The 16,471-nt window shown below is 34.0% G+C and overlaps 1 protein-coding gene across 3 annotated transcripts in view; it reads right to left on the reverse strand.

Moving 5' to 3' along the window:
- The window catches only part of FSTL5 (follistatin like 5), a 362,482-nt gene that overhangs the window by 141,550 nt on the left and 204,461 nt on the right, over positions 1-16,471 (reverse strand). For all 3 annotated transcript variants that reach the window (XM_082314957.1, XM_082314955.1, XM_082314956.1), the window contains one exon: positions 12,529-12,725. In XM_082314957.1, coding sequence (XP_082171083.1) covers positions 12,529-12,725 — 197 coding nt within the window. The remainder of the gene's footprint in view (positions 1-12,528; positions 12,726-16,471) is intronic.

Genomic DNA, 16,471 nt, shown 5'->3' on the forward strand with positions numbered 1-16,471 from the left:
CAAGAAAATTATAACCATGAAATTACATTTGAGCTCTTAGAGTTCTCTGGTATAATTAATTGTTTCTAATAATCATTTAATAGATCATTTTAAGGTTGCTGTGGGGCAATGAACTGCAACTGTGTAAAGTCAGGGATTTCCAGTTACTTTGTAATTATTTATTGCAGTTTTAAAAGTTAATACCTTTAGGACAGACTCACTGAGATTACACAAAAGTTTTCAGAATATATAGAGAATACATGTAATGGGGATAGACAGAAGCACTGTAAAGACACTGTGAATGTTAAAGCTGATTTTACTTTACATGTATAGGAATGGCGATTAAGAAACATTCAAATATACTTGAGATAATTTCCCAAGTACACATGACGTAAAGTCTTTTTCCTCTCAGTCCAATTCCTAATCACAAAAACCAAATTCAGACATTTTCAAAAATAACTAAAATAAACTCCTATTACCCTACTAATTGTATCAACTTCTTACAGGCTTTTGACAAGCCTATTATCTTCCCAAAGACCTGTTATAAAAGTAGCTGACCTGAAAAGGTTCCTGTTTCTCAATGGAAGCACCTACGCTTTGTAAATAGATCATAATTAATAGCTATTAGATTTTAACTCCAACGAACTTCTCCCAGAGAAACGTTCTTTAATTTGTGCACCATTTTGGTTTAAAGTATGTATACGTTGCAGACATCTACCTCGATTCCATCCAAGGAATTTTTAAGATGTTGACAACCACAAATATTCAGAATTCTCATTTTACATGGTGCATGTACTAAAAACACTATCACATAACTGAAAGGACCAAGCCTAATGCAACTCCTTGTTGTAACGTTGCAGAGTTTAAAGTTTTGTACCAGGCACAGAAAAAATGAATATAACTATAGTTAATTCCTTTGTAAAATAACTAGTCTTCCTACCCTCTACCTGCCTCCCAAAATGACTGCAAAACCATTACATTTGTATTATCATATGATAGCTTCTGAAAAGCAGGGGATACAGAGGCTTTTGTGTTTCAGTTGCTCTGCAAAGGGATCAGCAGCAATAGAAAGGAATGCATTCAGTTATTATTCATGTAAACAGAAATTTTCTAAACAAATAATAGAGAATAAAAGGAGCATTAGAGCAAAGAGAAAGGACACAAACATTTTATCCTACCAGAAGTAATCTATATACTAATGTGAAAGCATTATAAAAGATAACCTTGTTAGTACATTAGAAAGTATGAAAACCATCCACAAAGATAAGAAAAATCACCACAAAACCAGCTTTAGCTATTATTAATTAAAGACACATACTACGCTACCTGAATATTACTGCTAGCTACTTCTCATACTTTAAAAGCCTGTTTATTAAGTTCACATTAAACTGAATTAAAAAAAGAAAATGAAATTGCATAGATCTTACAGCTGATACATAAAGGACAAAAATGTAGCCTGGGAAAAATTAATAACTCTAAGCCCATTGTAGTTATACAAGTAGTACTAAAGTTATGATGGCGCGTATTGAAAACTTCACTCTAGAAGAAATCTCTGAGATTTCAAGGCCATGAAACGTGCTTAAAATTACAGCTAGTTCATGAAAAAGGAACATTTAGGGTGAGAAGCATTGTTTCGTTGCTTGTTTTTTTCATAAAAGGTAGTCTGAAATAGTTTAAAACACTTGTTCCCACTAGCTTCAATTGTACAAACAAGGATTAAACTTTACACCTAAGGTGGTACATGAAAACCTTTGTTGAAGACCACCAACACCTGCCACTACAGTACCATATTTTTAATTGCATATTAGTGTTCTCAGCTTCAATCCTTTGAAATGAAATCTGTCTTATGATGCTTTTCATTTATAATTGGTCAATTTTATTTAAAATAAAAATAACTAAAAAAAAGATTAGCCAGAATGATTGAGATATTTCCAACAATAATGCTATGGACAGGTATGATTTATTTTCCTGGCAATTATTTAATTTTCAGCTTCAGTAAACCCATAATTCTGATTACAGATATAAGATTCAATGTTTGTTTATATATAGACATCTTTATGCTGGCAATATACTTTGGGGTTCTTTGGAAAATTCACTTAAGTTTTGATAAAACAGTCCAAAAACATCTGTGAGGACAGATTTTAGAAGGTACAGAAGTGATTTCATATCATGATTAATCTTAATTATCTGTGATTTGCTGTTAAAAGAGCTGTTTCAATTTTTACCCAATACGAATTCTCTTGTGCTGGATCTAGCCATCTCCTGACTCTGCAATGTGATCTGTGGATCAGATCAACTCTTTGACTGAAAGCAAAATTAATCTTTGTGGAGATTTTGGTTGGTTGTTGGGGATTTGTTTGTTTGTTTGTTTTGGTTTTGTTTGTTTGTTTGTTTGTTTTCCTCTTGAAGGGGTGGGGGATTAATAGTCTATCACAAGAGGTACAATTCAGAACAGGTATTAGGGTGTAGGGATTTTGATTTTGAAAAATTTACCTGGTTTTGTAGCAACCTGCAGCTAGATCAGATCAACTGTGATATCAAATTACAACCTACATGAGACTCTAGCGAAGCAAAGCCAACTACTTACCATTAGCCAACAGAGAAGTTGTTTAGCAACTTAGGTTAGCATCAAGTGTTTTAAAATCATCAGGATCAAACTGCCTGTTCACAAGAGTCCCTAACTCACCGGCTGATGAGACCTTTTTCTTGTTGACATTACCTACTAACAGATCCTCACATATCCGTGATATTCCACAAACCGGGACATATAACAACACAGCACAAATATTCAAAGAGGGCAAGAAAAGTTGTCAGTATTGGTTTGAGAAATAAACAGTGGAATTCACAGGTGAAGACTGTGAATATTTTTTGTGTTTCTAAATGCTGTCATGACATGATACTTTAAATATATAAATAATACAGGAAATACAGCCCGTCAGACAACCCAATTTTTCATTTTCTTTTACTTATGTAAGGGATTTAATTTACAAACGTAAATAGCTTACGTTGCTAAACATAATAGCTTCTTGTGGGTATTTTTAATTTCACACCCTACATCATTACAAGAGAGAAGTAATACTAGGCAGTATCAATAAGGCATATATTGCATGAATAATAACGTCAGTAAATGCAAAACCTGAACAAATAGACGTCAGTCAGGAATCATCAATGGCTGAAACAAGCCAATGGGATTTTGAAAGTCTGGCTTCTTATCCCAATCCTTTTTGATAATTTAAAATTAAATATAAAAAGAAAATTAGCAGATGGTATATACTGTTGAGGTGAATAATAATGAGGAGAAGGAGAGGGCAGCATATGGAATGAAATGGATCACATGGATGTTTTCAGGAAAAGGATCTGTGTTTTCATAGAGACAAATGTAAGGTCATTCATCTAAAAATAAGAACCTAGACTATACCTTAATGAGAATAAATGGGCCCTGGAAAGCATTTTATCTGAAAAAGAGGCAGGATTTGCTGTGGATAAGGAAGTCTCAAATTCCTGGATCACTCTGTAGCCTAACCAAGCAGCACGTTTTTTTGAAGCGTAACAGGGTAACTGGGGATAGAAAGACAATGGTGGGACTGATGTTGAAACACAACATTCAGTTTTGACTTCAATATATTAAAATTTAATGTTGAGAAGCTCAAAGGGAACTTTTCAAGTTAGAAAAGGATCCATAAAAGTAATCAGAAGCCTGCTGAAGACATTTTACATTAAGAAAGCTGAGAAAAATCAATCTTTACACGTTTGGGGGGGGTTGTTTTTGTTTTTGTTTTTTTTTTTTTTTTTTAAAGGGAGACTGAGAATTGATCATATCACATTCCACAGGTACTTTCACAGAGGAAAAAAATAAGTATGGATGCTTCAATTTGTCAAACAAAAGTTAACAGGACAAGAAAAATGAATAACAGCTCTGAAACCAAAAAAAGAAAAGCTACAGGAACAATTAACCTCAAATCCTGAGACTCTTCAGTTCTCCTTGATGTTTTCAAATCAAGGCTGCACACCTCCTTGCAGACTTTTTTTGCTTCAGCCAAAAGCAAGACATTACGTTTTTTTAATTAAAAGTATAGGACAAATACAATAAAATTCCATGTCTATCATACACCAGTTAGATTATATGATGGTGTATTATAGGTGATCTAACCATGTGCCTTAAGTTTTAAATTCTATTAATCTCTGTCCAAGGAGAAAAGAAGTGTAAAATTCAAGGAAACTGATTCTTGAGCCAATTCTTTAAACCCAGCCTGTCTACTCCTTGGTTAAACTAAACAGGCAGTACTTAGTTAGGGAGGCAGGATAGAAACAGGCAACATTTTTAGTGAGTCAAATGCCAGAAACAAAATTTTTACTATAAAGGTTAAAGCCTGATTAAGATGATCTGCACAATTTTATGATTGTGCCATGAAAGTCGTACATGGGATTATTTGATTTCGGACTTCTGAGTTGAAAATTCACACCAGAGAATGTTCACAAATATTTATGCTCACAGATTTTATTTTACGTTTCGATAAAGACAGTGAAGTATTTACTTTCCATATCATGAACAGGTAAAATGTAAGACATACAGCAAAATTGCTGCTCTGTTTTTATGGTTCATTGTGAAACCTCATAAATACTGAAAACTTAGAAACTTATTTAAATTTTGAAAGTAAATATGGATTTTCAAAACTATGAACCTTATCCTTGCAAACTGAATGTTCTTTGAAACATGGAGGAGGGATTTGTATTATTTGGAAAATATTGTCTTTTTTAAAGTTATAGCACACAATTATTTATTTCCCATAAAACAGCATGCTGTTAGCCAAGTTCAAAACCTCCTAGGAATTTAGTCAGTAGTATTCCAAATTTTAGGAGACTAGGAAAGGTAATCTGATTAAAAAAGACAAACTGCATGTCAGAATAGATTGTTTCATTCATTTCAATTTCTGACAGCCACAATGAAAAGTCTGCAGATGTTATGAAACTAGATCACAAATAACAAAACATTTCCTTTATTAGTCCACCTTACCAAAAATTCTGTCAGTCAGCGGTTTTTTGCTTGCCTGTGATTGATGGTTTCTATGCACCTCCCCAAAGAAAAGGCTGCAGAAATACAACTACGAACAACAACCTCCTTTACAGTGAATATGGTGGTTCAGTTAACGTGTGTTCATCTTTCCTAAAAGCAAGTACCTCATCACAGCAGTATCACTCAGTGCTTGATCTAGAGTACATCAAACACCAAACACTGCGGAAACTGTGCTCCAAACTAATTCTGACTACACGAGGGGGTTCAATTACCTTGTTTCACCATCTTCCACAGCACTTTAACTTTGTGGAAATTAAAAGAAATGATCATTTATGAAGTTAAATTAACAATAAAGGTTGGTAAATTGTTCCTTGCTTTAACTTCCCTTAACCCAGTTAAATCAGTATTCTTCTTACAGTTTACCAGCATGTTCTGTAGGGCAGCAACACCATCATTTGTTTGGTGTTTGTAGTAGAGAGTTACCTTCGGGAATCTGAGGTACAGTGAGTAAAGATATGGGACTTCCGCATCACAGAACGGGTCGTGACACAGAGATCCCTGAACAAACAGAGATCTGAACTGGGAAACCCACACAGAATGGCATGCAAAGGCATAGACTCAATTTCAGTTAATGGTCTCAATTATCTCAATACTGTCCCATACTGAGTTACACTGCCCAGATATGAGGTTTCTCTCTGCAAACTGCTCCAATGAGAGTCACGCTTCCCTGCCTTTCCGCTTCCACGCTTAGCAGGGAGAAGACCCAGTCTGCCTCAGAAGATGTAAACGTGTCCTTAGATGTCTGCAAGTATAATGCTGAAGTTGTAGCTGTCTAGCCCACAGTACAGGAGCAGAATAGGTATCAGGACCACACAGATGGCATGGGTAAAATTCTGCACCTCAGAATTAGAACTACCAGCACCCTAAGCTTGTGGCTTTGGAGCTAACCAACAGAAAACAATGTTGACATAAGCGCAAAGAAAATCCTGCACCATTATACTTTGTGTCCACTTTCAGTTAACACCAGCCCTTGGACCCGCCCAGGAAATGAATCTGCATCCAGCTTCCTTCATAGCTTGTTGCTGTGTTTCAAAGGACACTGTTTCACAGGACAGAACTTAAGAATAGTTGAGCCAGAGAGAAGTAACTGAAGAAGCATAACTGCTTGGCCTAACCTCGAGGTCACTGGCTAGAGAAAGGGATATCCTAGGTAACCCCAGCTTCAGAAACTGTTTCTTCTATATTTTGCAGTAGCCAATCACTAGACCGTGCCCACACAATCTGGTGTCTAAGGTCCTCTTGTTTAAAAACATTTCTTCTCAGACTTTAGGCATGGACCTTGTTCCTAGCGCAGAAACTGAAAATTCATTCTGCAAGATCATCTAGCAGTTAGATTTTGCACTTGTTACACACCTCTGAGGATCCTAAATGCTCCATTTGGACTGCAGAAAAGATTTCAAGCTGTCTACCCAGGTATATGAAATATTCACGTTGTAAATATATACACAAGGGTATTACTCTAATATCTAGATACAGGGTAGAATAAATCTCATTTTAAAAGCTATTCATACCCCTTTTTTTCCTTACATGCCATTCCAGTAGCTAAATAACTAAATTCCAATCCAGCAGAGTAACTGAATTATCCATTACACATGAAAACAATGGGAAGTGCTGCTACTTGATAAAAGCCAAGGCAGCAAACATGGATCAAGATGTTAGGGTTTAATACTATGATCACAGTGTTTGCAAGCTATATCTCACTACTAATCCCTAAAAAGTTCTATTTTCTTTTCCCCCAATTTTAGTTTCATATAGGATTCTTATTTTTATTTTGAATCTAGAATTAAATATAGAGCATGTTCAGTTTTTCTTAGATTAGTGATAGTAAAAAGATACTACAACCTAAATAATAAGGTATCCCGAATCAATAGGCAGAAAATAAACAGAACTGTAGCTTAACAGGCAAAATATCCTTCTGCCTATGCCACATGTAGGAAACATCAAAGTTGATTAAAAATTCAAAAAGAGGAGAGAGCCTTATTATCCCTGCTCTCAGTTCAAAGTCCTCCAAATAACACATAGTAATACCACTGATAACATGCGAAATCAAAAGTCATAAAGGTAAAAATTTGAAGGCCAAGGCTCCATAAAGTATTTTGATCAGAGTTTGAGAAACCAATGCTGACAGAAAAGATGCAACTTACATTAGTTGTAGCTGTGCAAACAAGTGCCGAAAACGTATCAGCTGGCACAAAGTGCAACAGTATTATCATTAATACAGAAACAAAACCAGAAGTTAATTTTTTTGTTTGTCTTTCAGATCTCAGTGGCACAACATAGGGAATACAGTTTAGGAATCTTAATCTTTGAAGGAAAAGATGGAGCCATAATTCAGGCCAAGTTGTTGCAAAAAAAAAAAAAACAAAAACAAACAACACATCTGTTCTCAATTCACAAACAACCAAGTTTGTCAGCAAATATAACTGTTTGAAACAAATCTGAGAAAAGAGAACTTGAAGAACAAACAAGCAGCAGCTCATTAAAATGTTATCCTACCTATACATTTAGCAGCAATCAATGCTGTATTAAAGAAACAGTTAGACGTATAATTCCTTCAGATTACATGTTTTTAAGATAATATATAGTAACCAAGCCATTTATAGATACAGCTGTACTCATCTACAGAGAATGCATTCTTCTAAGGTATGGCATATTCCTGAGATTTACAGATACATACACATACCTACTTATAGCCATAAAGACAATAGTACTTAATGTCCTACTTAAAATTTGTTTCATTTTTAGTACATTTTACATTAGAACTTTTGAATTGACGCTTTATGTAAAGGTGCTATATATACATACACATACCCACACCCCAACCTTGTGCATTTACCTACAAACACACATGGATATGTAACACTATTCAAAGGTTTGTTATACTTTATGAGAAATCTGTATTTCTGATGTCACCTGTAATTGAAGCATATTAAATTGATATGTGAAAACGGCATATTCAATCTTACAGTAGTTCCCATAGCTTCCACTTAGCATTCCTTGAAACAATGATGAACTTAGTACGGTTTCCTGAGAGTGAGTAGTTCATTTGGCTGTTTCTTAATTGTTTTTGTTTGGTCTCACTAACTGGAATTAAACAACACTGAGAAAATATTAAAATAAAATGCAGAAGTAAGGATGAGTTTTTATAAAAATGCAACATACTTTCATTTGTCCTGTGTTAACCTGGTATATAACAGCAAGATACCCGGGTATTTGAAATTACAGATATTAGTTCATAAATAAGGATGCTAAATTCTTTCTTTGACTCTAGAAAATAGATTATTAAAAAGTGGGAAAGGAAGAGGCAAATTTATTACTATATGTTCAGCTTGCTTTCAGACTATGTCACTTCCCTTTTCTATAAAATTTTGCTTTCTTAGCTCACTAGTATAAGAAATAAAGGGAAGGAAAGCAGCTCTAAATCTAATCAAGTGTACATTATTTCACTTTCACACACAGAAGGAACTTGAATTTCACTGTTGAGCAAGATGGAGTATTCTTAGAGCTTATGTATCTTTCACTGATAGTAACCAGAAAAGGCTTACTGTTTATAAAATAGCAATTCCAGCATACAGGAATAACTGCATTCATCACTGGAAAAACACATTTTATTCCCATGTCTCCCCCATAACACTTCTGATGTTTTTTCTTTTCTATACAGCAACAACAATATAGAGTAATCAGTCTACAGTGATAGAAACACTGACATTGCATTTATAACTTTGTATTAAATTCCAGTTTGTTTTTGCATAAGATAAAAGACAATAGATAAACAAGTGAATATTCATATCTAACCAGAAGAATCAATTATCTTCCTCTATTCTGGATTCATTTAAATTCTTTCAAAGTGCTTTAAAAACAAACCAAACCAAACCCTTCAAGGAACCATCCCACTTTACTAGAAATCTTGCAGTATGCTGCATTTATGTTAGACTAGAGGTGATGAAGATGATGAAAATTCTGCCTATTTCATAGCTCACCCTTTTGGAAGGGTAGATAGTCTTTCTGATTAGTACCTACCTCTCAAAACAAAGTGGTCTAAAAGCTTAACTTCATCAGTAAGTCCTTTCAAAATCAAGCCACATCTGATTTGCCAATACAGGATTTGGAAACTGGAACATTAAATGAGTTAGGCTCAGCAGTGAAAGCAGTCAAATCAGAGAAGAATTTATATGGGAAAAAAAAATGTTCACTTAGTCTGCATGGAGCTACATAATCCCACTGCTTTTCTATCTTCATTGCAGACTACCTTGTCTGACATTTACTTTGTGTAACAGAGTTATAACTACTTTTTAACTGTAATTCTGTATTAGACTACAAAGCCATGAAAAAGATTATACCCGGATGCCGGAATTGTTCAAATAAAAAAAAAAAAAAAAAAAAAAAAGCCTGCCAATTTTAAATTTATTATTATAATACTTGAAATTCTTTTTTAGAACTTTGTCACTATTTGAAATAGATTTTTTAATAAAAATCACTATTTTTGCTTTTTCTGGGGAGGAATATTCGTTTCTCTTGCATCAAGATGCAAATGCAAGAACCTTATGATTTCTGATCCAAAACACATCAATAAAAATTGGAGTGTTGCTGTCACCATTTCCAATCTCCAACTGATTCATTTCAATTTTACGTTAGGTAGAATGACTATATGGACACCTGTGAGATAATAAAATGCAATCCAAGAGCCTGATAGCACTCGTTGCACAGCAAGATTGAGGAGATGTAAAATTTAAGATGCACCAAAAACTGAAGTTCAATATTCACGTGAACATAAATTAACTTCAGGACTCCTTGATGTTTTCTACAATAAATATGTTATTTTTCATATTCCTTTACTATGATTAAATCCAAAATGCAGACAGGCACTATTATTTATGACAAGTCTGCAGATTTCAAAATTTTGGCTGTATTATGAGCACAACTGAGGAAAATTCTCCTAATCCTGAACACATTTTCAACAGTTCAATAATGTCTCCTATTCAGCCCTGGGGACATTCAAAGACCTTTCTAACATTCTTCTACCACCACCACCCCTTCCCCTCATCACATTCTCAGGCAAGTTAATGGGCCAGCATTCTCTCAGTGGCAGGGACCTCTCTCACATTATGAATCAATACCTTCTAGATACTGTATTCAAGACAAGGTCTTTTTGTTTCTTTTCTCCTACTACAGCAATTCCAATTTTTAGAAATACTGATAGCGATCATATACACTAAGGGCAGAAGAGAGCAAGAGTCTAATCCCACCTTGCAAAACAATCTTGATTTATCAAGCTTTATGTTCAACAAGAACAAAAAACATTCATTGGGCTAAACCACGAGAGGATGGACAAAAAAGTGTCAAATTTTCAACCATCAAAGATATTGCCCTGAAAAACAACATTTCATTTGAAGATATTGCGCTGAGTTCTTTTAATTTGTCATCTTGTTTTAAGTCCTTAGAGAGAACCGAGTCATAGACTTGGTTTGTTTTCAGTAAACATGCAGGATAAAATCTTCCTCCATAAGATGAAGGCAAAGATATACAAATATTGAGATTATACAGGAGCTAGGTTCTTAACTGCAAAGCCGTACACTATCCTGTGTTTCACAAAGGCGATTCGGTGTTTCCTTTTGTCATGTGAAAGAGAGACAAAGGTTCTCAGCTGGAGCTTCTGCTGTCGAGAAGGCTTCACGAGAAACAGGTATAGCTTCTCTTTTTTTCTTCTCTTGTTCAAAGTGACTAAAGAACGATTTCTGAGGCTAGGTTAGTTCATTGTGTCTCTTGCAAAACATGCAATAACAAACCACACAGCACTAGCAATGAACTTATTTTACATTTTTCTTTAGATTGAATAATTTGATGTTTCTGCAATGGATTTTAGCAAAACCACAAAGCACCACATTTGTTTTATGACTGTTTGACCTGTTTCCATACTCGTGAAAATGCGTTATTGTTCAATTGCAGTTATAAATTCATTTTTATAGGAAAAAAAGTATGTGGGAAAAGTATGTATAGAAAGTTTGAAAACGCCATAATGGATTTTAAAAAAAAAAAAAAAAAAACTATGTTTGACACAAAGAAATAAAGGAAAGAGGAAAAGTGTATGTGTAGCAACTGAATAGACAAGAATTGTTTCTTTATTCAAACCTGGAAATTCTGCAAAGTATTTTTGATACTGACCTTCAGCACTAAATACTTTAGTTCTGCTCCTCTAATGGAAAAAGCATGATTCACTGATAATTAAATAATGGATTTGTAGTGGTGAAAGTATTCAACTATTTTCCAGTAGTTACATAAGACCTATGGCAACAAAGTCAAGCTATTTTCAAGTGGTCAAATAAAGAAGGATTTAAAATTCTGTTTCTTTAGACTGCCAACCAATACACTAATCACTAGCACATTGTTTCAAGTGTTAGTGATATATACCTACAAGCATATAATTTGCACATCTATATCTGTGACTCCTATCTATGTTATGTATTCATATAGTATGTTCATATAAAACGTATTATTTGTAAAATATGTACAGGCACCAAATTCCCTTGAAAACTGAAGTTCTGAAAGAGTCTAAAAAACAGCAGGAATACCCAATCTTATAAAGCACAGAAAAATAATATTTTGGGTTTTTTTTAATGGGTAATGTATTATTATTTGAAATGATACCTATATTTGCATGCAGACTCTGGTCCTGGAAATTGCGACTGAAACTTTAGAAGTTAACTGTATGGAAATGATAATGCCAGCCTAACACCTTAAGTATTATATATTCACTTGTAAATATTTCTTAACACTGCCACGCAAGTTAAAACATAGGATAATCATCAACAGTAGCATCTAACAAATCTGCCTAGTATTAAGACTCATTAATACAGATCAGCCATGATTAGGTTTCTCAAACCTGGACTTCATTATCTAGTAAATCAAAGTACATTTGCCGTAACAACACTCTTTAATAGAGTTAACCCTTCTGGGTAGATTAAAGCTAGTGCTGTCATGCCTACCAGAGCAACAATTATTGGTTTAGATCTGTAATTAGTTAAAGCTTGCTGTTTAGAGACTACCATGAACTCTCTTTCCAAGACTACTTCTGTACTTCTCTAGCCCTAGCATATATAAAGTGATAATATTGCTTAGTATTACAGAAGTGATTTAAAATACAATTTTAATTGTTTTCAACTTCTAAAATACATCTGTACAGTTGGACTTTATGATAGCACATTGTGGATAATAAAACAACTCATGGTCAAAGCAACCTATAGTGTTCTAACCCCCTAAGGTATATCCCAAAGCACTGTATTCAATTTCTGAAGTCACTGCAGAATTTCTGAATAATTCAGTTTTTCCAAAATTCTTGAATGACGTTTTCCACCTCAGAGACTCACATATATTTTCTAAAGTGAAAGCATCCTAAGACATAATATTCCGTGTGTGTAAGTCCTGACAAAGACAGCTGAATAGCTACTGTGCTAATGGAAACAAAATCTAAATCTTACCTGAGATAATTCATTAGTGTCCACAAGTCCATTGTTGTCTGAATCAAAGTAATTAAACATTTGATCTACAAGAAGTTTCTTTAAAGCCATTTTCTCATCCACAGTTTTATCTTTTGATTGTGCAATGTATCTTCGATTTTGTAGATCCAGTAACATATTTTTCACTTTGGCGTATTCAGTAGGTTTGCATTTATCCCCTGAAAAGAAAATACACAACACAAGATTATTTTGAATTTGATTTCTTATTAAGAGTTTAAAAGTAAATTAAAAAAAATTGGGAAAGCAGAGAGCATTAACTTATAATAATAATACCACCAATAGGGTTGCTTTATGAAGTAAGGAATTTGTTCTGTAGTAGTTTGATCCATATAATTTCCTTGTCTGCTCTTCAGATTAAGGCCAAAAAATTATTGCACTTGTATATACTTTCTGCAGACAAAATTTTCTGTGTATGGAAACCAAGGAAAGTTTTAACAGTTTCCACGCCTGTACTTTTTTTTCATTTAGATCATTCTGGAAGGGTGCATCTGCAGATTTTTTTAAATGTTACCTTTGGTAAAGCATTTTGTATAAACATTCAGAAAGTGAATACTGCAATGTAATATATGCAGTAAAACCTGCAAATATGATACAAAATTATACATTGTAAAGAACATATTTCATAATAATATTTGACTTCAGAAAGTAGAAATTACACTTGAGTGCTCATTAGATAGCTGTACCTTTTCATTTACTGAACATACCAAACTTACTTGAACAAGAGAAGGTGGGATTGCCAGAGGAAGAGAAAGAATATCTTTGACAAGATCTAGTTTATTCTTTTCATTATCAAGTCTTCTATAAAGCAGAAATTGCTACAACAAATGTCCTACATATAGTGATTACAGTCACTACTTATTCTAAACCAAAGCACAATACAGTGTATTTCTGATATTCTCTTATATCACTTGCTGTATATTTTAAATTGAACAGAGAAACAGTTTAGAAGTTTTTGTTTTTATTAAGATAACCTTAGTACTTCAAAAGTTTTTTTGTAAGATGAAATATGTAAATGTGGACCAGCAAAATACCATGTATTTATTGCAAACATACATTTAGTTAGCTACTACTTAAGTTAACTTCAAGTAGTGAATTCAAGGCTAGAGCAATACGCTGATTAGCGAAGACAGCTATGTTTCATTCTTCTTCTTAGATGCTATGATGAAGATATAAGTATTAAAGAGGAACAATTATTTACCTCACAGAAACTGCTCAGGCAGTGGATCCCATTTAAGAAATGTCTAATTTACATGTGTGAGACCAGTTTATTATTTTGGTGTATTTAATAGTATATGCATTATTGTGGTGACTGTACCACTATGTACACCTCCATCACCATTACATAAGGTAGACAGAGAAAAGTTCCTAAATACTTCTCACTAGCCTAGGGAGACTCAGATCTAGAAGAGAAGGACTCCTATGATAGAAGTTAAATTGTGGAAGTAGACAAAATGATTTTAGGAACCAAAACCTCTCTAGCATTTTTTTTTCTTCTAAAAGCTATTGCCTGTTATGTAGCTATCCGAAAATCCCAACTGAAGTAACAGAAATAAACAAAACCAAGCTGAATTTAACTGACAGCCTAAGCTACACATATTTGCATATTTGTCCTTACCTGCCAGAGGCATGGAGATTGAGGACATACAATTTGTTAGAGTTGAGTTCTACGCGACTGCTTTTCAGGGGTCTAATGCAGAAATACTCAGTAGGGAAACATGTTTATTCCTTAGCCATTCTGGAGCTGCAGTGAGCAAACCTTTCCATCTGAATGGATGCAGGCTCCAGGTGGTGGGGAGGGAAGAGAGCACTTAACTTCAACATACTCTGATTCATTTGGGTGAACAACAGAAGACTGGGCCAGGAAAACAAGTATCATATTTGTCTCCCCGAGATAACTTCTCTGGCTGCAGTATCCTCAGAGAGAGACAGTTTGGTTTTACTATGGTGCAGCTGAAGTCTGACACCATTGTACCTATACTCCGGGGGCGGGGGGGAGAAATCCTATTTCTTAGATACCATAGTGCTCAGACCTAGTTACCACATCCAGATTTTATGCCCTGTAAATTATTTTTGATCAAACGGTTCTCATTCTGCAATTCTAGAACTGCAAAGAGATATTTCTACCTTAGAGAAATGCAACATAAGTAAAGCAGTTTATTTCTTAATAATATCTGTTAAATCCTGGATTTGTCACAGTATCTTAGATCAGTCACTACAGGTCTGAGTTAGAAAAAGAAATGGAAAATGAACAAAAAAGTCACACTGATGTTTTTTTTTTTTTTTTTCCCTTGAGGCACAGGACAATGTCTCTCACTCTAACGATCGGTCAAGAATTGAATATAGCTTCTCACCTCTACAAAGACAATAATAATGCTAAGGTTCATTAGAATATTAAAGATTCTTTATTTATTAAATATGGACAACTTTTGCATGGGTTGCACAAAAATTTCCACATGAGAGATTATACAAAGTAGTGTAAATTTAGAGAAAAAAATAAATATTTATGTATCATATGATCATGAAAAGCATTGCAATAATTAGTTGCTTTTCCTACTTTTAACTCAAAACAGAGTTTATGGAAAAAGCTTTTAAAGGAAGTTCAATCCCAGTCCAATAAAGACATTTTAATGCACTTTAGATCTAAAGCTTAAGGAATGATTAACTAATGTGTTCTCTCACAATACCTATTCAGAGAAAGAAGAAAGAATACAGACTATGTATCTTCTACAGCATTTCTTTTTTGTACACTTCTCATTGCATAGCACAAATTTCTGAAACCAGTATAATAGTCATATAAGAGCACTTATATATTACATGTTTAGAAACTATTTTTACATTTTTTCCAGAGGGGAATAACATTTGAACCATTCCTTTTAATATACAACATAAATGCTGCCTAATACAAAGTTGTCTGAGAGATTGCTATTGCCACAAGTTTGACTACTTCTTGTAGAAAAACTTCATTCATAAATTAAGAATAGAAGGCTGTTAAACTTTTAGTCACACTCTTCACCTAGTAAAGCTACCACAACATCAGTGTCAACAAAATATCTTAAATTACATTGCATTAGTGTATACATGGTTTATATTACCTCATCAGGAAAAGAACATAATTTGCCTACATGTTACTAAAATCTGTTATAGGTGTTCTACCCTAAGATAACTTTTCATTTTTATTTTTTCCTGTTCCTGTGATGTCCTTTAGAAATATTTTTAACCTGAAAAGTAGCTGAAACTTATCAATATGTTGTATTAATTACCAACAGAAAATATTGATGTCTCTTTAATATTAATGAAAATAGAATTAAGGAAAGATGATGTTATTTAATTATCCAAAAAGTAGCTTTTTATAGATACTGTAACATTAATCACAATGGCAGTCTGTTGAAAACCAGCTGCAAATAAGGTGAATACAGTTCACAAATCAATTTCATGTCTCTACAACCCATCTTCAGCAGATGATTATTGTATACTCAATAATAGTGTTAAAGCCTATCCTCTTTATGGGGTTGTTTGTACCACGTCTGTAAGATAATAGCTGCAATTTGCTCTCAGCGTGTACCTGCTCACTCTACAGATCAACCTGACTGAATTACAGTCCCAGCCATGATAGTCCATTGGCTTCTAGTGTGTGTTTTTTATGTTCACTAGAGCCCAGACTGATTCTTTTAGTGCTTCACTCACTTGTTTGAAAGCTAGTCCTCATGATGAAAATACTGCTAACATCTTTTGGAATAATCTCTGTGGGCCATCATTTATACTTTAAAACAGATACTATTTTGTTTCTCACTTATCTAAATAGGTTAGCCTGACCCATCTAAAATACACCTTTATCAACAGTAGCTTCATACTCCCTGCAACCACTCTGTGCCACAGTTCTCTGTAGTATGGAAGTAGAATTATT

This window comes from Platalea leucorodia, assembly GCF_965183815.1.
Source record: "Platalea leucorodia genome assembly, chromosome: 6".
Lineage (NCBI taxonomy): Eukaryota > Metazoa > Chordata > Aves > Pelecaniformes > Threskiornithidae > Platalea > Platalea leucorodia.